Genomic DNA, 24549 nt, shown 5'->3' with positions numbered 1-24549 from the left:
AACCCTACCCCTACCCTTACCCCTAACCATAGCCCATAACAAAGACATCTCAAACAATGTCATCTTTGCATTAAAAATTACATAACTGAGCGAATGACACTTAATGACAGTTGTCATAAACATGCATAAAAAAACCTTCATATTCATGATATGTGTCATGTCATGATTTATGTAGGTGTCATGTCATGATTATGAAGGTGTCATGTCTTATGCACACCCCTTCAAGTAAAGTGTTACCTGAAATTATACATGCCACATGTGATCAAAAAGACATATAATAAACATGTGACGTCATGTGGTATGGCGTCACAAGATACAGTAGATGTTGCGCAATACTTCACTTGAGTCACAAGACAATAATGAGCATGAAAGAAATGGATCTTTATCGCCCAACCAAACACATCTTTTCTTAATCGCAAGCAAACATGATTGTGGGTCAGTTATGTGCCATAATTAAACACACAACCCGTCATACTGATGATTACAATTATCATAACACAAAGTGGAGCAGAACTTCGTAACGTTACCAGAAACCCACCGAGACAGTATCACACACGAGCTGTAGACTGCCACCCAACTGCTGTTTATGCAATATAGCAGAATTTCTATGACTGCATGAATATGAAGGTTTTTTATGCATGTTTATGACAACTGTCATTAAGTGTCATTCGCTCAGTTATGTAATTTTTAATGCAAAGATGACATTGTTTGAGATGTCTTTGTTATGGGCTATGGTTAGGGGTAAGGGTAGGGGTAGGGTTAGGTCAAATAATGTCATATTTGCATTAAAAATGACATAACTGAGCGAATGACACTTAATGACAGTTGTCATAAACATGCATAAAACCTCAAACATGTGTCATGTCATGATTATGAAGGTGTCATGTCTTATGCACACCCCTTCAAGTAAAGTGTTACCTGAAATTATACATGCCACATGTGATCAAAAAGACATATAATAAACATGTGACGTCATGTGGTATGGCGTCACAAGATACAGTAGATGTTGCGCAATACTTCACTTGAGTCACAAGACAATAATGAGCATGAAAGAAATGGATCTTTATCGCCCAACCAAACACATCTTTTCTTAATCGCAAGCAAACATGATTGTGGGTCAGTTATGTGCCATAATTAAACACACAACCCGTCATACTGATGATTACAATTATCATAACACAAAGTGGAGCAGAACTCGTAACGTTACCAGAAACCCACCGAGACAGTATCACACACGAGCTGCAGACTGCCACCCAACTGCTGTTTATGCAATATAGCAGAATTTCTATGACTAATATGACACATCACATGATATGACAGTTGAAAACATTTACCTCATCCGTCTGAAGTCCTCGAACCTCCGGGAGTAGCGCGGCCATGTTCATGTTTCGTGCCAGGATGCCAACCTGCGTCGATATGAACGACCGAAACACACAAATAAAGCCCAACTGTCAAAGAGTAGGTCACGCTTTAACGGAAATCGCTTCCCCGGGATATGAGACGAGCGGAGAGGCGTTAACGTTAGCTAGTCAAATGCATCGTGGAAACGACGCCGATGGACATCCTCTCAGCTCGCGCCCACTTCGACACGCCCCCAATACGTCGCTCACGCCCACTACGCTCTCGACCACGCCCCTTGTCTGCCTCATAACAACAGCGCTGTACACAGAATGTGAAGCTTTTTTCTGTCTCCTTTGCTGGCGTAAATATGATCTATTCTCTTTAAATCTACATTTAAGTCTTCATTTTTGTAAATTAGTCGTATTTAAAGTTTATTATGATTATTATCATTAATGGCGCCTGCAATGCTGTGTAGCCTTTATAGAAAAATAAAATATGTCAACAACCATATTCAGTATGTAAAGCATGATTTCTTCCCAAACAAATTTGGTATATAAATCATGTAACACTTGTGTTGTAACGTATTACTGTATTAGCATACGTTTCATTCTGAAATATATAATTATAGAGAAAAATATACAGAATAATTAATAGACAAATAATTATTAACGACAGCATGAATAGAATAGAATTAACTGTACTTAATATATACTGAAAATGTGCTTTATCTATTACTAATTGCCATCGGACAGAGTTCACCTTCAACCAATCACAGCGAGGCATAGCTCACTCTTATCCAATGAAATCGTTCGACTGTTTAATCCCGCCCATTCACGCGTTTCCTAGGAAGTGCATGTTACGCACACTTTGTGATCGATTCAAAGCACGATTATAAAGGTATGTGTTCAAATTTATACGAATGCCGTGTAAGGTTAACCGTTTTACAGACTGCATAAGCTGTTTTCTGTACAGATGTGTTAGATCTTGGAGAAGTCGTGTGTGTGTTTTATATGGCCGCGTTGATGTTGCACTGCTCGAGAGAGAATTCTGTTCTGCACAATATGCTCTGCACTGTTATGATTTTGACTACCAGCTCATTTATATCCAGAATATGCATGAACGTTAAACATCATCATGAAGCATATCCTAATTTTTGCAGATTCCACTCTCCCTGCTTCTTTAACACAATGGAAGTCAACAGAACAGGCAGAACCTTCCTCATAACCGGTGGAGGAGGTTATTTCGGATTCCGGTAAGATTTCATGACAGCTTGCATCTTTTTTTTCTTATTAATTTCCACATAACCCTAATATCAGTCATAGTATCTACACAAACCACTAGATGGCGCTATCATACTATATTATAGAACAGTAGATTCCCTCTCTGTACCTGGAGACCCCTCAAAAGTACTTTACTTTATTTGCTCAAAAACATTTTGGATGTACTTATCTGGCACAACCATTTTTGGGTCTTGCAGTACTTTATGAACGAACTGATGAGTTCAGCAGATCCACACTGGGCCTCCAGGAACAGGGCTGAAAACCCCGGCTATGGTTCTCAACTTTTTAAATGTACCGTATTATGAATATGTATTTAATGCATTAACATTATAAATTATTGCATGTTTTTATGTCAAGCCATGTTTATTTATATAGTGCTTTATGCAATGTTTCAAAGCAGCTTTAAATTAATAAACAGGAAAATAACAGAATATTGCAAAGTTATGAATACAATTTTAGCTATAAAACAGCTCTAAACTAGACAATTTACTGAAATTGTACTCACCCTCAGGCAATGCAAGATGTAGATGAGTTTTTTCTTCATCAGATTTGGAGAAATGTAGCATTGCATCAGTGTCTCAGCAATGGATGCTCTGCAGTGAATGGGTGCCGTCAGAATGAGAGTCCAAACTGATAAAAACATCACAATAATCCACAAGTAATCCACACCACTCCTGTCCATCAGTGAACATATTGTGAAGCCAAAAGCTGCGTGTTTGTAAGAAACAAATCCATCATTAAGATGTTTTAACTTTAAACCATTGCTTCCAGCCAAAATATGACTCCATAATCCAAAATAACACTTCCTCCAATGAAAAAGTCCATCTCCTGTCATCTCTCACATCAAGTCATCTGGATTACTTGTGACGGCACCCATTCACTGCAGAGGATCCATTGGTAAGCAATTGATGGAATGCTTCATTTCTCCAAATCTGATGAAGAAACAAACTCATATATATCTTGGATGGCATTAAGTAAATCATTTTTTGGATGACCTATTCCATTAAAGCTTGATTGTTCTCTTTGTAAATACGATTTCTCTTTCAGTCTTGCCAGTGCTCTCCTCAAAACCTCCTCAAACGTTGTGCTGTTTGACGTGAGGCCACCGAGCCAAGAGTTGCCGGAGGATATAGTATTCATGCGGGCAGATATCCGTGACTACACTCAGGTGGAAAAAGCGGTTCGGGGCGTGAACTGCGTGTTCCACATCGCCTCCTATGGGATGTCGGGACGGGAGCAGCTCGATCGAAAACTCATCGAAGAAGTGAACGTACAGGGAACAGAGAACATCCTCAGGGCTTGCGTGGCACACGGAGTCCCTCGTTTGGTCTACACGAGCACATTTAACGTAGTGTTTGGAGGTCAGGAGATTAAGGACGGTGATGAAAGTCTCCCTTACTTGCCCTTGCACCTGCACCCTGATCACTACTCCAGGACTAAGTCTATAGCTGAGATGCAGGTGTTAAAAGCGAACGGTTCGCCTCTGAATAATAGCGCAGGTGTCCTACAGACTTGCGCCCTGCGTCCAGCCGGTATATACGGCCCTCGTGAGGAAAGGCACTTGCCTAGAATAGTTAGTTACATTGAGAATGGCATCTTTAGGTTTGTGTACGGGGATCCTGATAGTCTGGTGGAGTTTGTTCATGTGGATAATCTAGTGTCCGCACACATGTTAGCTGCCGAGGCGTTAACTGAAAAGCGTCAGCATCGTGCCGCCGGTCAGCCCTATTTCATTTCTGATGGAAGGCCTGTGAACAACTTTGAGTTTTTCAGGCCTCTGGTAGAGGGTCTGGGATACTCGTTCCCCACGCTTCGCCTGCCCATATCGCTCATTTACTTCTTTGCGTTTCTGACCGAGATGCTTCACCACGTCGTGGGGCGGATTTATAACTTCCAACCCCTGCTGACCCGTACTGAGGTCTACAAGACGGGTGTCACACACTATTTCAGTATGCGTAAGGCACGAGAAGAGCTGGGATACGAGCCTAAACTGTATGACCTGGATGATGTTGTGCAATGGTTTCGGGGCAGAGGTCATGGGAAGAAACACAGCCAGTCATCAGTTAAGAAACTAATTTTAGATGTTGTTTTGGTGGTCGCATTTGCAGCAGTGGCGCTCTCCTGCCTTCCGGTTGTGGGACAGTGAAATGTGTGGATTTAATTTCAGTTCTGTGCCTTATGTGAGATTTATACTGACCTGATTTGTTAATTTTTAAAACATGTATGTTCATATTAATGTACACGAGGGATGTATTGTTGTGAAATGCTGTAAAGAGACAAATAAGCTAAACCCTGATAAATGTTTTATTTTATTTCCACTTTTGGAAGGGCAGTGTCCTTAGAGAGTTCGGGGTAAACATATTTTTGTGGATTTTAAACAATATTAAAATGCTTCTTTAAAATAATAAAATTGTCTTTTTTGGTTAAAAAGAATGGTTACCAGAAAGACTATATTTGCTGTATGTGATATTTTTCAGTACAACTTATTATCAGTATAACAATTTAATGCAAAATGTAGTTGAAAAAATGACAGGAATTTCAAAATGTCTTTTGTGTGTGTGTGTGTGTGTGTGTGTGTGTGTGTGTGCTAGTTTGCTTAACTGACAGCAGCACTGAACAAAACTTGATGATCATGTTCTTCAGCATGATGTGAGATGATCTGAAGAGCATCTTGAGTTTCAGTGGAGGCAGGAAAATCTGACTGTACAAAGAGTAACAAGATCATCATTGTCACTTATTTACTTACATTTGATTAGTGACATAGAAACAGTGCACTGAATTTTTTATTCTTTTTATGCTATGCCTTTGCTTTAAATTGCATTCATGCATTTTTATAATTAATACACTGCATACATTTGATCAATTCATGCTTTCTGGGAATTGAACCCATGACCTTGGCATTGCTAGTGTCATGTTAGACTGTTTGAGCTATCCTGAAACACCAAAATCCTGAAACTTTCTGTTTATTTTCAGCTGTACGTGAATATCTATCCCAGATTTTCAGTTTAGAGTGTGAATATATGAGATATATAAAAATATATATTTTTTTTAATTATGCACAGGGTATGAATTATATTGTATAGACAATATATCAAAACAAGTTCTCAAGTTCATCCATTCCTCAGGCGTAGCTCACCATATGATTTATCAAAATGTTTTACAAACACACAGTCATACAGAACTATTGTTTTAGAAGTTAAAAAGAAATGTTTCACTTGAAAATCTTGATATTGTGCTACCTGATATTTTAAATGTGGCTCAAGTGTCAAAAAAAATAAAATACTTGTGGCGGCCACTGTATGGTGACGGAAATGTAAGTTAGTGACAATAGCCTTTGTCACTGATGCACAATGAGATGTTTGGGATCTGCCCTTCCCCCAGATTCAACAAACCTTCACTGGCCTCCTGTATGTGCATGCTAGTACTGTTGTTTTTAGAGCACGAGTTACCTGGGAAACACAAGCCAGGTAGATTTTACAAACAGTATATAGAGACTTGAACAAGAGTATTTCTTTAATACTCATTTTTTCTCTCCCAAGAATACAAACAATTCAGTTGCATAAAGGGTTGCTTGTTAGGTTAAAGTTTTTTTTAGAGATGTTCTGTGTAGTTTTTAATTATGTTCTGTGGGCTGGTCTATGTGGTTAAATCTTTAATCTGTCCCTCTGGATGAAAGTGGACACACGTAGACTCTCCAAAGGACTTTTTTCAGGATTCTGCTCCCCCTTGCTGAGTTGCTCTCTATCATTGTTTCGCTCCGGCATTAACCACATTCCAGAGCGCCGCAGCGCAGCCCGTCTCCCTCCGCGCATTCCTCTCACACAAACGAGTCCCGAATGAATCGTTTGATACACGCATACTCGTCCGTCTACGCGTTCAACATCTGTCCTGTTTACTGCGAAATTCTCGGGGGGAAATTTTAGGATAGCTGGAATTGCTGGAAACGAGTTCGCAGGAACAATCAAAGCGAGAAAATTCCTCCGCGCAGCGCGCCATTGACTGTAAAGACCTTTCAACTTTACAAAAACCTGAAATTGACAAACGTTCTCTTGAGTGGAAACTTTGTCACGACGACCGTATCGCCACAAATCGACAGGCGGGGAGCATGCATCGCGACGGAATGACGGCGAAGGACTAAGGAATCGCGAACAGGCAACGATGGTTCGCCTGAGGCGGCGTTTTTCCGCGTAAAATGCAGTTTGTGTTGTAGTTGACTAGTGCTCCCCCGTTCAACTCGCCTCAGAGACGGCATGGATGGATATGACGAGGATCCGGCGAGCAAACTGATGAAAAACCTCTCTATTTTTGACGTTTATCAAGACGGGATGTACGGGGAACCGAACCCCGATATGGAGAAAACTAAACGAATGAATGGCAGCTCCTCCGCGCACGGGAACAAAGTCTACGGCGCGGCTCCCCTGCGCTCCGTCATGGGTAACCGACCCTCAGTGCCTCTGGATTTCTGTTCTCCGCAAAGGGACGCGGTTTATCCCGATCCCGACGCGCACTGCACCAAATCTGAAGTTGCCTTGCCGTGTTACAGCGGCGCGTCGGATCGTCTCAGGAGATACACGCAGGCGGAGGTGCAGGCGCACCGGTACAGCGCTGGATGCGCCTACGACGCGCTCATTCTGGGGAAGCAGGTGAGGAGCAACAGCTTATGCATGGCCACGAGTCCCCGGTCCAGTTTAGCTTCGTCTCACTCGTCGCAAGACCAGAGCAAACACACCAGCCCGAGGTCGAGCATCAACAGCCCGCGGTCCAGCCTGGTGTCACCGGGTCAGGAGAAGTGCTGCGAGGGGAACGGCGTGATCAGCGCCCGCTCGAGTTACGCCAGCACGGCCAGCGACACCAGCAAACACTCCAGCCCCAGAACCAGCCTCAACAGCTACGACTGCGGGAGCAAACCTAGCAGCAACCGAACCAGCGGCATCAGCATGGGCTACGACCAGCGGCACATCAGCCCCAGATCGAGCACCACAAGCCCGCGCTCCAGCTACTCGCCCGCGGGGAACCACGAACCGGAGAGCGGCGCGGTGCACGGCATCCCCATGACCAGCCCCCGATCCAGCATCTGCAGCCAGGACGGCGGCGGGGTTGCGCGACTCGCCGTGGCGGCAAACTGCGTGGTCAGTCCCCGCTCGAGCATCTCCAGCCACAGCTCCAGGAGTTCGCGGAGCTCCATGAGCGCGTATCCCGAGCTCCAGCACTCCATGCTGGGACCCGGTTTGCCAGAGGACGCGCTGCTGCAGGACTTCACGGAGCCAAACGGCCTCCACAACAACCGCGTCCACCTCCAAGCGTTTCCCGAGCCGCAGCAGCAGAATTCAGACGTCAACATCGTGTTTAACTACGGGAAGATGGGCACCGGGGGGCACCGCTTAAAGCTGCCGTACCAGGTCACTCCATCCCGGGACAGCGGCCCCAGTCCGGCGGAGCGGCGCCTGGAGGCCCTCACACTGGAGCTGGAGAAGGAGCTCGAGATGCACACGAAAAAGGAATATTTTGGTGAGTAGATCATGCAGGGTCTTAATTCACTTCTAATTAGTTTAGTGCACATTAAAGTTCTGGACAGATAAGAACATTCCCTTTTATTTTTCCTTTGTGCCTTTTGCGTATACATAAAACTTGGTTTTGAATGAACTTTTCCAGAATTGTTTGGTGGAAAGTCATGTTCACACCTTGACACGCTCAAACCTAGTGCTGTCAAACGATTAATCAATTAATAGCATTAAAAAAAAAGTTTTTGTTTGCATAGGCCTAATATATGTGTGTGTACTGTGTATATTATATATATATCTATATATATATATATATATATATATATATATAAATACACACAAACACACAGTATATATTTAGAAAATATTAATATATGAACATAACATATTTTTCTTATATACATGCATGAGTGTCTATTTATATATATGTAATAAATATACACAGTACACACACATATATTATGTAAACAAAAACTTTTATTTTGTATGCGATTAATCACGATTAATTATTTGACAGCACTACTCAAACCCCATTTACTGGAGCCAGCACAGAGCAGCCTTTGTGTTGGACTCATTAAAGTATCATTAGGGTGTGGGAAAACAGGTGTAAATCATGTTTTGTCAATGAATCAGTGTGCTTTCCAGACAAGAGGGTTTATACTTTTAGCACTGCTTTAATCACATTATCATTATTTATCTTTGAGCTGATTAAATCATCATTCATCCAGACTTTTTCGCCCAAAGGCATCATGCAAAAGACGCCAAATTCCCAAAACGTGGATCATCTCACAAGGCATGCTGCAACATAGACTAAAGTCACTGTCATTTCATTCATCAACGCAGTTTTAATTCTCAAAAGGAGGCTTAATGGCTCTGAGTTGTTTTCTTTAATGATTAACTTTTATGGGTATTTCTCCCAATTTAAGTTCCATAGGAGAAATAATCATAGACACGACTTAACCGACACACAAGTTAATAGTTGACATCCAAAAAGAGTATAGAGCTATAAAATGAATATGAATAGCAGCTCAGATCATATGGTCTCCAGAGAATTTGGCGAGTACATATGAAGAGTTTGGTTCCAAAATGCTATAAATCCATTTTGATTAATTTGAGTAAAAATGTGTTTTCTTTACCAAGAAAGTGGCAAGATGAAAACCACTATTTTCTGTTTCAAACTTTCACATAGCATCTTTAGGTTATAATAACATTAAAAATTCAAATCCAGATTTTGATTTTCAAAGATTTATTATAAAATTGTATTATTTTTTCCCCAAAATGCAATAAATCCATGACACGTTTTTTTTTTCTTTCCAAAATGCAATAAATCCATGACACGTTTTTTTTTTCTTTCCAAAATGCAATAAATCCATGACACGTTTTTTTTTTCTTTCCAAAATGCAATAAATCCATGACACGTTTTTTTTTTCTTTCCAAAATGCAATAAATCCTTTGAATCAATATCATAGTTATTTTTCATATTGAAACTGTTGAAAATACACAACATAGTAAGTTGATCCACATATGACAGCCTCTGAACTTGGTCAATACTAATCTTATATACAGGCACTACACTAAAAATACATTCAATCAGTCATCGCTCCCAAAATGGTGATGCCCCATCTTGTTAATGCTATAAATGAATTACAACAATAAAAGAAAATTTCATCACGAGCATACATGAAAAACAATATCACATTAAACCTTACATTCAACTTCCAAAACTGCATTCATCTTTGCCATGTTGTATTAAATGCCGCTCCATCTGAAAGCACGTGATGGAGTTTACTATTAATCACAGAACCAGCTTTACTGACGAGTTGCGCATGACATTGCACAGCCCTAGTGCTGATGTATTTCATATTGAGAATTGTTTGCCACTTTTCTTTAATCATTCTAGAGAGCATTTGATTGGACAAAATTTGAGTCATCAGTATTTTTGGTCCAGTTTTCCTGGAAAAGAAAGACTGTAAATCTTAAATGTGTTTTTTTGCATAACACTAACATCCATAATCCTAAAACTACACAACTCTTCAGTTTCTTGAGGTCTTTAAACGGGCTATGGCATGCCTTTTTCATTCTTTTCACGTTCCTTGAGTTTAACGTGTAATGTTAATGTTTTTTGCTAGTGCGTGGAATGGTGCGCTGTGATTGGTTGAGCGGATATATCGCATTCTGCAGAAAAGGGAGACTGGCGTTTGTCGCGGTTTGGAAAAAAAGGGAGAAAACATGACAGAATAACTCGGCGGATATTGGATTTTGTGTAAAATTAAAAATTGACTTTTCAGTACCGACCACATACAATTGTAATTTTGGCGGACACTCTTTTTTTTTTTTAAATGGCGTTTATCGCATTTTGGAACCAAACTCTTCATATATTGAGCATGATTTTGCCAAGTAAGACCTGTTCCTTGATCAACATCTTTTGTTGATCCTGGATCAACATTACTGTCCAAAAATATAGACTTAACCCAAAACCTACCCCTAAACCTAATCCTACCCATAATTTATTCCTAAATTCAGTGGGAAATGATAGCTGGTTAGCAAGGGTGTAGAAGCACCTAACCCTGATCGTAAGCCTAAAACTGAGATTTCCTGAAAAGTTATCCCTCAGTTCTGATTGGTTGATTGGAATGTTGTTCCAGGATCAACAAGGATGTTGATCCAGGAACATGTTGTACTTGGTGAAATCACGTTCACCTGAGACATTGCTGAGATCTTCTTCTTTTTTTTAAGCTCAGGAGACAACTCTTTTTTTTCTCAGTAGCAGGCAGCTTTAGCAAACAAGGAGAAACAAGTGAGATCTTGTGGGTGGATTTTGTTAAAATGAGTCTGCTGACAGTATTATAATCACAGTTTGTGTTTGTTTGTTTGTTTGGTTTGTTTAGTGTGTTGTTTTGATAAAACACAAGTTTTGCACCCAACTCACAGGGTTTAAGTATGCAGGTTGGTGCCAGTGACCACAAACTTTGGCTAAACACTGCAGTAACTGGCTCATTTTGCATTGTAACCAGCTGATTGCTGATTGGATTTGGTCACACCGGGCAGCAGCGGTAGACCAATCACAATAAAGGCTGCTGGCATCCCAACTGGCACAGCCCAAAAAGGACATTGTAGCCGGTGAGCAGACAGACAAACAGGGTTCTTAGAGGCTTGTTTTTGGCCCGGACCTGGACGGAAAAAGGCAAGTCTTCAGAGAGTACATACTTTGTCTCCCAGTTTGTACGCCACTTCCTGCCAGTGTCCTTCCAAGGCCTGAACGTCAACAGAAATGTTCTTTAGTGGCATGTGAGCCTGTGTTTTTTTTTCTTAGGGAAGTCCTTAATTTGTGATCTGGCGGGACTAGTGTTGGTTTAGTGGAGGAGAAATACAGCAGCAGAGAAGATAAAATGTCTTAAAATCTCTTTAAACCTTAAAAACCCAAAAATAAAAATTGTCATCATTTACTCACCCTAATGTCATTCCATACCTGTATGAGTTTCTTTTGGCTGTTGAACACAAAATAAGACGTTCTGAAGAATGTTGGTAACCAAAGAGTTGACGGTAGCCATTGACTTTCATAGTATGAAAAAAAAAAATACTATGGAAGTCAATGGCTACCGTCAACTTTTTGTTTTTCAACATTCTTCAGAATATCTTCTTTTGTGTTCAGTACAGTAAAGAAAATCATACAGCTTTGGAACAACTTGAGGGTGAGTAAACGATGACAGAATTTCCATTTTTGAGTGAACTATCCCTTTAAAACTCCCATTTGACTTGAGTTAGCAGAATTTTAACTACATTTTTTGAGGAATCATTCGTGTCTGGAACACAAATGTTGCTGATAGGGGTTTGTTCAGATCATTAAGCCTTGGTATGAGCAATAGTAACTGTAATGCTTGCTTAGTAAACAGCACAGTGTTCATCTTTTCAAGTAACACAAGCTTTAGGTCTGTTGTTGTGACTCTGTCGCATTGTCTCATCTTTTGTGTCTCCGCTGCAACTGGGATTTGTTTCTGCTACTGCCTGGAAACACATTTGAACAGGTTTAGTTGCAGAAAGTCTAGAGATGGAGGTATGAGTGTGTTTTTGCCTCTGAGGAGCAGGTGATGTTTTTTACTGCATGCCGAACCCTCTTTAGTCTGCATTAGTCTGCGCGAGAGCGAACCCTCTCCGTTACCGTGACAACAGCTCCCCTAAAAGCAATCTCGCCGGGTATTCGCGATGTGTCTTTCTGTGCTCTTAAAGGGTTCATTCAACTAAAAATGAAAAATCTGTCATCGTTTTCTCACCGTCATGTTGTTCCAAACCTGTATCAGAATCTGCTGTCGAGCTCCTAAAAGGACAGAACTGCACTATAAAAGTTGTTTATATTCACATTAAAAGGGTCAGAAATGTATGACTTTGCTCTATGCTTCAGCTCTTAACTCCTAATTTAAACTCCTAATCTCATTTGTGTTCTTGCGACATGCGAGAACCAATGCAAATTGTTATAACTGACATTAAACCTACCAAACGCCTCCATGCACCATACTGAACATGCTCTGTGATATTTGAGAGCTACAAAAGAGGAAAGGTTATCAGTGAATTATGAGAAAACTTATTATAATGCACATTTGGACTAGTTTTATAGTACTTTTTTGAGCTCAAATGCCCATTGCATGCTTTTCTTGTATGGAAAACAACACGGGCAATCATTTCATTCTGTGTTTCACAGCCAAAAGCAAATAATATATGGTAAATTATAGCAAAACATTTTGGGTGACTTGAGTATGTGTGAGGTTTTTATTGTTTTTTATGTTTTAAAAGTTTTTAGAGGTGGTATATGTTAAAAACAAAGCTGCATTGATATACACTGCTGGTCATAAGTAGAAATCATCTGCAAATGGAAGTCTTTTGTAACAATATACACTACTGTTCAAAAGTTTGGTATTTTTTTTCTTTCTTTTTTTGAAAGGAATTAATACATTTATTGAGCAAGGATGTGTTAAATTGATTAAAAGTAATAGTAAAGACTTATATTGTTAGAAAAGATTTCTATTTTGAATAAATGCTGTTCTTTTAAACTTTTTATTCATCAAAGAATTCTGAAACATGTATCACAGGTTCCAAAAACATTAAGCAGCATTGATAATAAATCAGCATATTAGAATGGTTTCTGAAGGATCATGTGACACTGGAGTAATGAAACGGAAAAATTACATTTGAACATATGTTCAAACAGAAAACAGTTATTTTGAATTGTAATAATATTTCACAATATTACTGCTTTTTTCTGTATTTTTGATTAAATAAATGCAGCCTTGATGAGCATAAAAAACATCTTTAAAAAACATTTATAATCTTACTGATCCCAAACTTGTGAACGGCAGTGTATGTTAAACTAAATGTGCACTTATCAGACTACATTACCATGCACCCTTCAAAGTGCTCACTTTAACCCTTGTGTGGTGTTCATATTTTTGTTACTCAGCCAGTGTTCGTGGGTCTGGTGGACCCGCTGCAGTTTTGGGTTTTTAATTCAACACAATCAAAAATTAAATGTTAAAATACTCAACAGATGTTTACTTCATCCCAATTACAAGCAATAAAAATAGCATATATGGTCAAAATTTCCCCTTTATCTTTGTTAGATCACATTTATGAATTAAAGTGCTACAACCTTGTGCAGGAATGGCAGAGCACACACACACACACACACACACACACACACACACATACACATTCTAATAGCAGGCCCAGACAATAGGAGAACAGAGTGAAGGTACACAGAACCTAAAATTTCCACTCTTTTATTAGCTCCGGGTCCAGTGGACCTGAACATCCTGTATGTAATATAATTGTGTAGGGGGGTGTACAGTGAGTGGTCATTGAAAATTTGTTCTGATATATGTTCTTCACAGAAAATGAGCCAAGGCCAATGAGTCTGAGTTTGAAAAAATAATGAATAGTATCATTTTTCTTTTGAGAAAAAGTGAAAACAGGTCCCACAGACCCGAACACCATACAAGGGTTAAGTTTTCTGCCCTACAGAATAAGCTTGATTGGCTTCTGATTTTTGGATCTTAATTTTTTTACTTCAAAAGTTTGCATTTTTTGGCTACGAACTTTGTTTAAAACTGCGAGCTATCACAAATAATGCATGACTGTTGTGTTCATTTGTGTTCATGCTTGCGAGCAATTAGGCTGTCGGTGGGGTGGCGCTTCAGCACCAGACTCTTGGCACAGAGCGTTTGTCTCTGCAGCCAGACACAGCTGTTGGGGGTCAACACTGATCACCTGCTTAGAATAACAATCATCTTAGTCCGCACATGTGCACACAAACACGCACAAAACACTGAAATGTTCCAAAAGTAGCTTTGCTTACATATTCTATAAAATTATATTGTTCTATCATATATAATAGAACTCATTATAATCAGTGATGCTGTCTACACTGGATGCGGCGCGACACGACACGACAAATCCCCGACAGTAAACTGCCTCGTCCTATTTATGAGGTACTGACACAAAGTTCAAATGTCCTGTTTAGAGACGTGGCGGTGTCTCATCCGGTGTAGACACGGTTCACTGTTCCGCCGCCAAGCAAGCGGGCCATTAACTCTTCGTCTGAACGCACTCTCTTTGAAATAGGAATCGTTGCCACATTTCTTGTTAACATCTTCCATTTATCGCTGTCTTGGATGGGTGACATGAATGGAGATGGCTCCAGATCGGCGTAGACAAGGTCCATCGCCCAACACAAAATGAATTTACTGAATGCAGAATAAACTGTATTTTCCTGCGCTCAAACCTGCCGATCTAAAGGAAATGCTGTGTATGGCGTTTGAGGTCATTTGTGAATTATCATAGACTTATAGTCTAAATAAAACAATTTGCAACTGTTACTGTTATTACATTTGTATACAAAACTTAGTGTAATGCTTGTTATAAAGTGTGTGACGTCACTTGCACTAACGCCGGTGACGCGGTTGTCACGGCGACCGTCACAGCGACCGTCACAGCCCTACTCAGAGTAATCTGCTCCTGAGAAGAGCTGGATGTTTTCTGGCAGCGTTATTCACCTGCTTTAGCGCTGAATCAGCTGACCACTGACCTTCGTGTGTCCACACAGACACTCGGGATTCAGGGTCTGGTTTAAAATAAACACAGAATGAGACTTTGCTCGCCGCCGTTTCCGTTCAGAGAGTTGTTTTTTTTTTGCCAGAAGTCTAGCTATGCATCGTTTTGATTTGGTGCAAAAGAAGTGCAATAAATCTGTAATTTGGGTTCTAAATGTTGAGTGCATGTGGATCATGCATAAATATGTGCGTGTTGTTGTCGTACATGTAGAGGTCTTTTGTGGTCCAAAGCAGGGCTGGGTGATATGTTTTTTTTTTTTTCAGAACGTTTTTTCAGAAGATTTCAATTTCAAAATTTTTTTTACGTTTGACTAGTCAGCTTAAAAACATGTGATGTAAGTAACATTTTCTTGATTAAAAATTTGCAAAACTATCTGATTGACCGTACGTTAACTGGTTAACATTGTATAAATATGAAACAAATGCAGAAAAGATGCATGAAATATTAAGGCAAATATTGTACAAACTCATCTTACACGTATCTTATATGATCAGAAATAATGTGAAATAAGAAAAATGCTGAATATTTCTTAGCCAAAATGTAGAGATTCAGTTTTAGAGGTCAAAAATCGTTTCAAAAACAATTAAAATTCAAAATGACTTAAAGTATAACACCAGTATTCAGCTATTAATAATAATAATAATAAACTTTATATAGCAACTGTCAAACATTAAAATGCAGTTCAAAGTGCTTTACATGATCAAAAATTACATCAAAAGCCAGTTTCAACATCACAAAAAAACAAAACAAAAAACATCAAATCTAAGATAAAAGGAATCAGGTACAATATAATATGAAATAGCATGTATGAAAAACAAACATAAAAGAGAAAAAGTAATAAACTACAACATGTCTAATATAAAATACTAAAACATAGAACATATTATTAACAGTAAATGCAGCTTTCTGCCTGTCAGCATCATGTAAACATGAAATATCAAACATAAAATAGTATTTTTTTTTACAGTCTTTTTCATTCCACTGCACTGCTTTTCCACTTTTTTTATGTTAATGTGCTTGACAGACGTGTTTTGACCGCTGCACTCACGTCTTGCGTCGTTTGCAGCGTCTTGTGCACAAAAAAAATTGTAGCAAAACATTACACTTAAATTAATCAATAAATCTGAAAAATCACCCGCCCAACCAGCCCTTGTCCAAACTCAATAACAGTAATATAAAACACAGCGTAATCTTTGGCCTTGTGTGAAACAAAGCAATGCTCTTCATCTCTTTCTGGAGCAGACTGAGTGAGCCGTTATCAGCCGGAGAGAGAAAGGATTTGTGGTTCATGGCCTGTATCGAGGAAGTGGTACCAGTGTGTGTCAGGTGAGGGGAGTTCGTCTGGAGGATGCGTCTTGTTGAGTTGCCAGCCGTCCTCATTACATGTGAATCTCTCACTGCTGTTCACAATAGACCTTTATCACAGCGGAAGCAGTGTATCGATTCTTCCGGTTATGTATATTTTTCAGTGTGCTGTAATCACCTAGTTGAATAAATGCCTGTTAAAATTAGCATCTGCAGGTTGATTTCAAAATCCGCACATTTTCAGAGACAGGTGAAGAGATATTCTGATGATTACTGTGCACAGAATTTTCCAAACTCAGTGGAACTTGTAGTTTTAATTAGGGCTGGGTTTTGACACAAATTTCACGATTCAATTTGATTCTCATTCACAAGCTTGCGATTCGATTCGATTACCGAAATTCAGTACATGCCAAATTTTCTCAAGGAAAAAAAATCTCTCAACTAATGCTGTAAAATATACACAAGAGTCAGTTGGTACTACATTACAATAATATTGAAGGTTAAAATTGACTGATTTGTGCTATGCAACTGCTTAAATTACACTTAATGAAGTTGTATAATAATTAAGTTACAATTACTTCAGTTAGTTTTTTGGAAATATAAACATTTAAATGTTGGCTATCATAAAAACTTGGACGGATTTATTCAAACATTAGTAAAACATTAAAGAACAGTAAAAAATTATAATGAATATGTTTTATGGTGCATATATTTAGTAAAATGCTCCTCTCTACAGTTTATTTTTCTGGCTGACTAACGAGTTTATGGTCACGAATATGTTTTTTCTGAGGTAAATGTGACGTTACGTGACATTGTTTACAAGCCGTTATATTGACGTCTTTGCGCGGCTGAAACACTGATTGAGCGATTACATGAGACAGGATACGGATTATAAAGTTGTACTCTTTCTTTTTACTTGCCTTCGGATGTTTAGTCATGTTTATTTTGTGCTGAAACTGGTATTAATGTGGAGGAGATGATCAGTTTACGTGTGCCTCGTGCTGTTGATTGAGGCGCTACAGCGATCTGCCACTCCACATTAAACAGCGCCAAAACGTCATTTATTGTTTGAATACTGCAATACAATGGACAGAATTTGAAATTTGAGACTTTGTTTCATATTAAAAGTACCAAAGCACAATGCTTATTGCGATTTATTGGATGGAAAGTACCCTTCAATATTCCGTCCATTAACTGAAAACAGGCTATACTAATTGATTCTTGGGATTTGAGAATCGATATGATATCGTTCCATAAAAATGAGAATCGATTAAAATCGAGATATCGATATTTTTTACCCAGCCCTAGTTTTAATCCAACGTAAGCCGATCCGATCGTAAGCATGCGTGATGATTTCACCACGCTGTGTCAGTGCTCGTTTAAATAGTGAATGCGATGCTGGAGTGTGTGCGAGACCTGAATAAGATCAGAATGAACATATTTATTCATTTGTATTAAATTTGAGTCATTATGGACCCTTTTCACAAGACTCTGATGACGCGTGTCAATGGTCATCATCATTATAAATCCTTGAAAGCTTTTTAATAATATTGAAGGTTAAAATTGACTGATTTGTGCTATGCAACTGCTTAAATTACACTTAATGAAGTTGTATAATAATTAAGTTACAATTACTTCAGTTAGTTTTTTGGAAATATAAACATTTAAATGTTGGCTATCATAAAAACTTGGACGGATTTATTCAAACATTAGTAAAACATTAAAGAACAGTAAAAAATTATAATGAATATGTTTTATGGTGCATATATTTAGTAAAATGCTCCTCTCTACAGTTTATTTTTCTGGCTGACTAACGAGTTTATGGTCACGAATATGTTTTTTCTGAGGTAAATGTGACGTTACGTGACATTGTTTACAAGCCGTTATATTGACGTCTTTGCGCGGCTGAAACACTGATTGAGCGATTACATGAGACAGGATACGGATTATAAAGTTGTACTCTTTCTTTTTACTTGCCTTCGGATGTTTAGTCATGTTTATTTTGTGCTGAAACTGGTATTAATGTGGAGGAGATGATCAGTTTACGTGTGCCTCGTGCTGTTGATTGAGGCGCTACAGCGATCTGCCACTCCACATTAAACAGCGCCAAAACGTCATTTATTGTTTGAATACTGCAATACAATGGACAGAATTTGAAATCTGAGACTTTGTTTCATATTAAAAGTACCAAAGCACAATGCTTATTGCGATTTATTGGATGGAAAGTACCCTTCAATATTCCGTCCATTAACTGAAAACAGGCTATACTAATTGATTCTTGGGATTTGAGAATCGATATGATATCGTTCCATAAAAATGAGAATCGATTAAAATCGAGATATCGATATTTTTTACCCAGCCCTAGTTTTAATCCAACGTAAGCCGATCCGATCGTAAGCATGCGTGATGATTTCACCACGCTGTGTCAGTGCTCGTTTAAATAGTGAATGCGATGCTGGAGTGTGTGCGAGACCTGAATAAGATCAGAATGAACATATTTATTCATTTGTATTAAATTTGAGTCATTATGGACCCTTTTCACAAGACTCTGATGACGCGTGTCAATGGTCATCATCATTATAAATCCTTGAAAGCTTTTTACATTTAGATTTTTTTTTAAATGTATGTACATTTATAACACTATACTTTGTATTACTATATCATCTTTTCATCAAGTTACAAAAAAACTAGTTAACGCTAATGCGAGGGTGTTTCTTATGCCGCGTCTATGGGAGGGATGGTAAATTTGACATCGTTCTCTCTTCTGACTGCCAATATCAGTCTCTCTCAATTTCTTTCCTTTCATTGAAAGTCGTGAAAGCACTATGGTGGAGTTTTGCTTTTGCTATTTGAGAAAATGAGAATGCGAAAAATGTATTTGTGGTACTCTCCCATTCACTGCTGTCGGATTTTACCCAACTATGACGACTTCCACTGCTGAGAAACCTGGAAATGTGAGAAAGGTCCATTCTGTCATTTTTCGTTGACAGTCATTTCACTGTATGTAATTCACATATTTATACCAACATTTTTATTTAATTGGCTATTCAAAGTCACGCTGTCAACGTGCGTTATACCATTTAAGATTAATTAGTCTAAATGTTTAACATTGTTAAATTTCTTTAAGGCAAATTCGACGCATTCATTCATCTATTTTAATACTGCTCTCATGAAAATTAACAATGGTTTTGCTAATCATAGTCGACTAAACGGTACAGCTCCTACTAGTTGACACTGAAAACAATAGTCGATTACACGACAAAAAAAACAACAACATGATTTTATCATTCAAATTACCGTCATTTTAACATTGCATTTAAAACATTTTAAATAAGTTAAAATAAAACGTTTGAAAATTAATACATTAATTTTTAAAAGTTTATCTGGGCGGAAACGAAATTTTTACCTCAGACCTCACATGCGTTTTCTTCGTGTCAGTTGCGGCGAGTTCAAAAATGACCATGCGAAAGACGAGAAGGTGTGGGATTATTTTGAATTAGAAGGAAACGGAAATGTTTTGTGTAAACTGTGTAATGTCAAATTGTCTTACAATAACTCTACTGGAGCGATGCGTAATCATATTCAATACAGACACGTAGGCGTTAGCTTAGTGGCTGGCCGAAGCCAGCAAATGTCAATCACATCATTCACTACAACCCGCCGGCGCTGCGATCCCGTCCACGCAGTCTATTCCTCTAACGAAGACCCACTTCGGTGATGGTGATTTCTGAAACTCTATCGGCTTGCTTTTCGTTATCTCTGCGTGCCTGCGACTTCAGTTCCTGCCGAGCCCGTTTTTTCAAGTACAGGAATTTTATTGTTAATCGCCTCAGGTCCCGTCTTTCACCAGACCACGTTGATAATTTCACTGGGCATTGTTGCATTTTGTTTTTAGATGATATAGCCTACACGAAGTATGTTTTTAAAAGCCATTTTAATGCTATTTCTTGATAAACCTTCCTATTGTTTTTGACTTGTATTTTAATATGTTGGCTAACATGATATGAAGATGAAGATTTCTGTCAGGCTATTGATTGATTTTCCATTGTTCTGCATTTCCCCAGCTGATTTGAATAAATAAGCTATGCTTTGGCCGACGTTGAGTTGTATACTCTTCTTTTTTTTCTTTTTAACGACCACCTAAAATGAAATGATGATAACGCGAGGCAATTAAGTGTGCGGCAAGCGGAATTCATTGAGGGATTTGACAGTGTGATTCATAGATTAAGTATTTCAAATATAGGCTATTATATATGCTACACGCACGCACAGAGGTTGTTTTTTTCTTACCATCTTTTGGGGTTTCTTGCTTTTAGACTAGTCGACTAGTCGGATACAAAACTTTCGTTTAAACGTTAGTCAAATTAGTCGTCGCGCACATCCCTAGTGCTAATACAAATGGAAATCAGTCCACGAAAAAAAAAACATGGTTAATTTTTGTAAGGGTGTTTATCAGTCAAATTAATTTAAAATTGTAAACAGGTATGAAAAAAAAACATTGTTAAGACTCGGGCTTTAAAAATAATGGATAAAAAGCCAAATCAATGGCATCATTGTCATATTTTAAAGAAATGATCTAATGATGATTTTAAAAAAAACGGATAAATAAATAAATAAATAAAAACACCGGCGTGAGAAGAAAGAAAGAAAGTAAAAGAAAGAAAGAAAGCCGTACTGTTTGAGCTCCAGACGTGAAGGATTCTTCAAATCATGTGTCTTGTTAATCAAACTGACCCTGTCTGCACAATTGTATTGTTCAATTTAAATATACATTTTTTAAAAGTTATAGTGCTTGCAATTTGCCAAATCCATGAATGTAATTAAAAGTAAAAATCTGCTAAAGCAGGCATCATTTTCTTCATAAAATGTTTCATCTTTCTCTTTTGGTTTTAGAGTAGAATATGACTTGTTTTCAAGCAATTTATTTTTTTATTGTTAGGAATGTTTACATTTACTTGGCTGGCCAAATTATGTTTTATTTTTTCTAAAACTTTCTGAATTTGGTCTGGGGTTATTAAACTAGACTAAAACCATTCAATTAAAAAATCATTACTTGGAAAAAAATAAACATTAACAGAAATAAATGTAATCATCTAGTTGCCAGGGCAGCATTTCTCATTTTCATTTAGTTTATCTTGATGTACAGAAATAATTAAAACTGAAACAAACAAAAAAACTAATATCAAAAACACACCTAAATTTCTACAATTTTAAATTGAAATAAAATTGGAAAATATGAAAAATAAAATCTAATTTAAAATATGAATATTACCTATAAAAGTCTCTCAGTGATACTAAGATAACCCTGATTTGTTTGGCCGAGGAAGAAGTGAGTCAGTCGCACCGAATGAATCTTTGAGACAGAAACTTGAGCCGCTCTATAATGAGGATTAACAGCGTGTTCAGTGTGATCTGTGTGTTACAGTCAGCTGAACGTGTTAATTAGTCACCGCTGGATTAGTTCTTCCTAACACTCACCTGAAAACTTGTTTTTCAGCTGCCAAGGTGAGTAAGTAAGTGTGGCATTAACGGTTGCTTCACGATTGAGATTTCGCCATTTCACAACAAAAAGGAATGTTCTATAGAATGCAGTCCTTTATATGAAAGTTCAATATTTCTGCATCACATGCATTCTTGCTGGAGGTTTTGTCAGGTAGCCTAATTGTTTATCCAGCTATTGAAAAACCAAACACTGCTGTTCAACTCTATCGGTTCCATGCTGCTAATAAAAAACACTGTGCCACAGTGGTGATGCTTTTGTTTTGTTTTGTGTTATAAATTCAGCACAGCCTTTCCTTTACAGCAGAGCACAACAACAACTAAATTGATCTTACCTATTTGGATAGAGTTTATTTATTATTTATATGTTATATTACTTTGTGTATTATTGTATTATTTGTTATTATTTTAGTTTATATGTTTTATATTATTTATGATCTTATATTTGTATTATTTATACTTTTATTATTGTTTGTTATTTATGTATTGTTTATACTTGTTTTGTTTTTATTATTATTTTATTTTTATATGTATACTTTATATTTAAATTATTTATTTTTATTTTTATATTTATATTATTTATACTCTCATTATATATATATATATATATATCTTATATATAAATATATGTGTGTGTATATATATATACAGTATAGAGTACTTTTATATTATTTTTGTTTATCATTTATATTTTTATTTATATTATTTTTACTTTTATTTATCTATTATTTATTTTTATAAATTATTTTATTTGTTTTCATTTGTTCAGGGAAATTAATTTTTTTTAAAACAAGCTTTAGGCCTAAAAGTTAAATAAATGCATAATGTTTCCAAAGTTAACTAGTAATTAGTGTTAAATAATCATGATCTCAGTATTAACAAAAATAATTGTGATTTTTGCCGTAATCGAGCAGCCCTACTTTTGACCTCTCTGGTTCTTGGGGTGGATAGTGGCTGATTTGGTGTGCAGTTTGTGGAGGTTTATACACCACACCTCTGGGCCGTGAGTGATGTAGATAAAGCGAGCTCCTGCCGGGACTTTTACAAACACGATTAGATCAGAAGCGCTGGATTCTGGTACATGAAATTCCCTCTCGATGATGCTATAATTATCTTGATGAGTTAACCATTAAGTCACCGAGAGCTTATCTGATGAGTGTTTCTGTTCTAGAGCCTGTTATCACAAGCACAAATGGGTTTTATGTTAATTGAGTTTTTCTTAAATCATTGAGTGCTGAATTACATCCGTTTTGAGATTTGGAAACAGAATTTCCCGAAACACTGAATTGAGTTATCAGAACAGTTGTTGTTGGGAGATTGATGCGATGTGTCGTGTTTGCCGTCGTTCATGGCCATCTCAGGGGTGATGTTGTGTCCTGTCTGCGCGGTGACCTCAGCCTGACCATGTCTAGGTGTTGACCGTGGCCGCGGGGAGGAATGTGACTCTAGCGGAGGCCACTTTGTGCGTGAGACTGCAGGCATTAGTGCTGCTGACTCACTCTCCCATGATGCCGAGCACTTGATATATAACAAGAGTGAATGATGACTGATGAACTTTTGAACTTCAAATCACCTAATCACTATGATAGGGCACTATGATGCCCTATGAAATGTTTTATTTTTTTCTCACCATATGTTTTATTGTTACCAAATTCTGTTTTAGCGAGTCTAATTAATTGAATCCAAAAAAACAACTTAATTTATTCAAATGTATTCTTAAAATAGCCTTATGAATTTTTTTTTTGTGTTGTGTATTTACATTTTTCTGGTTATCAATTGAAAGAATAAAACATCAATTTAATTTATCTTTTATTGTGTGATTATTCCAAAATAAAGTTTTGATAATTTTAGAATAATAGTATGTACATTCTACGGATTACAGAACAATAGTAATATATTTCTGGCACAGTGTCTTCAAGTTAAACCGAACTTTTATTTTGACGGGTTGCCGTGAATACCTTTAAATTCCTGTGTGTATGTGATATAACGCTAGTTTTACTCAAATCAAACGGTAAAATGCTTATGAAGTGACTCTCTGAGCATATATATCTGTTTTTTTTTAATGGTTAATGGACTCCTTTTTAATGGTTAAATTGCATTTTATTAATCAAAAAGCATGTCTTATTAATTAAAATCATGAAACTTAAACAATTTAACATCAATTTATTAAAAGTTGAACAAATATTACATGTTTAGGGCCCTATGAAATGTTTTATTTTTTCCAACCTTATGTTTTATTGTTACCTAATGCTGATTTAGCATGTCTAATTATTTGAAAGCATAAAAACAAGTTTAGTTTATTCTTACAATAGCCTTATGATTTTTTGCTCAGAAATTCTGTGTTGTGTATTTACATTTTTTAAGGTATAAAACATTCATTTAATCTATCTTTTAAGTAATGAAAATTAAACACATTAAATTTTTTGGAAAATAAAGGTAATTTAATATTACAATTAAAACATTGAAGAAATATTGTATGATTATTCCTTAAAAATAAGGTTTTAATAATTTTAGTAGTAGTA

At 37.4% G+C, this 24549-nt stretch overlaps 3 protein-coding genes across 3 annotated transcripts in view; 2 read left to right on the top strand and 1 right to left on the bottom strand.

Annotated features, from left to right (window-relative positions):
• The window catches only part of LOC107659054 (E3 ubiquitin-protein ligase NEDD4-like), a 46104-nt gene extending 44532 nt beyond the window's left edge, over window positions 1-1572 (bottom strand). Inside the window, exon 1 of the mRNA XM_016447887.1 lies at window positions 1335-1572. Coding sequence (XP_016303373.1) covers window positions 1335-1385 — 51 coding nt within the window. The 5' untranslated portion in view covers window positions 1386-1572. The remainder of the gene's footprint in view (window positions 1-1334) is intronic.
• Window positions 1573-2141: 569 nt separating this feature from the next.
• On the top strand, window positions 2142-4989 carry sdr42e1 (short chain dehydrogenase/reductase family 42E, member 1). Its single transcript, XM_016448105.1, has 3 exons — window positions 2142-2238; window positions 2501-2593; window positions 3669-4989. The coding sequence occupies exons 2-3, from the start codon at window positions 2529-2531 to the stop codon at window positions 4765-4767; spliced, it is 1164 nt and encodes a 387-aa protein (XP_016303591.1). The 5' UTR covers window positions 2142-2238; window positions 2501-2528; the 3' UTR covers window positions 4768-4989.
• A 1535-nt stretch (window positions 4990-6524) lies between these two features.
• Window positions 6525-24549, top strand: part of LOC107659186 (Wilms tumor protein 1-interacting protein homolog) — a 34446-nt gene continuing 16421 nt past the window's right edge. The window contains exon 1 of the mRNA XM_016448036.1: window positions 6525-8129. Within this exon, the coding sequence (XP_016303522.1) occupies window positions 6872-8129 (1258 nt within the window). The 5' untranslated portion in view covers window positions 6525-6871. The remainder of the gene's footprint in view (window positions 8130-24549) is intronic.

This window comes from Sinocyclocheilus anshuiensis, unplaced genomic scaffold (genome assembly GCF_001515605.1).
Source record: "Sinocyclocheilus anshuiensis isolate Anshui unplaced genomic scaffold, SAMN03320099.WGS_v1.1 scaffold1010, whole genome shotgun sequence".
Lineage (NCBI taxonomy): Eukaryota > Metazoa > Chordata > Actinopteri > Cypriniformes > Cyprinidae > Sinocyclocheilus > Sinocyclocheilus anshuiensis.
The sequence above is the reverse complement of the archived record's forward strand: the minus strand, read 5'-3'. Positions and strand labels throughout refer to the sequence as shown.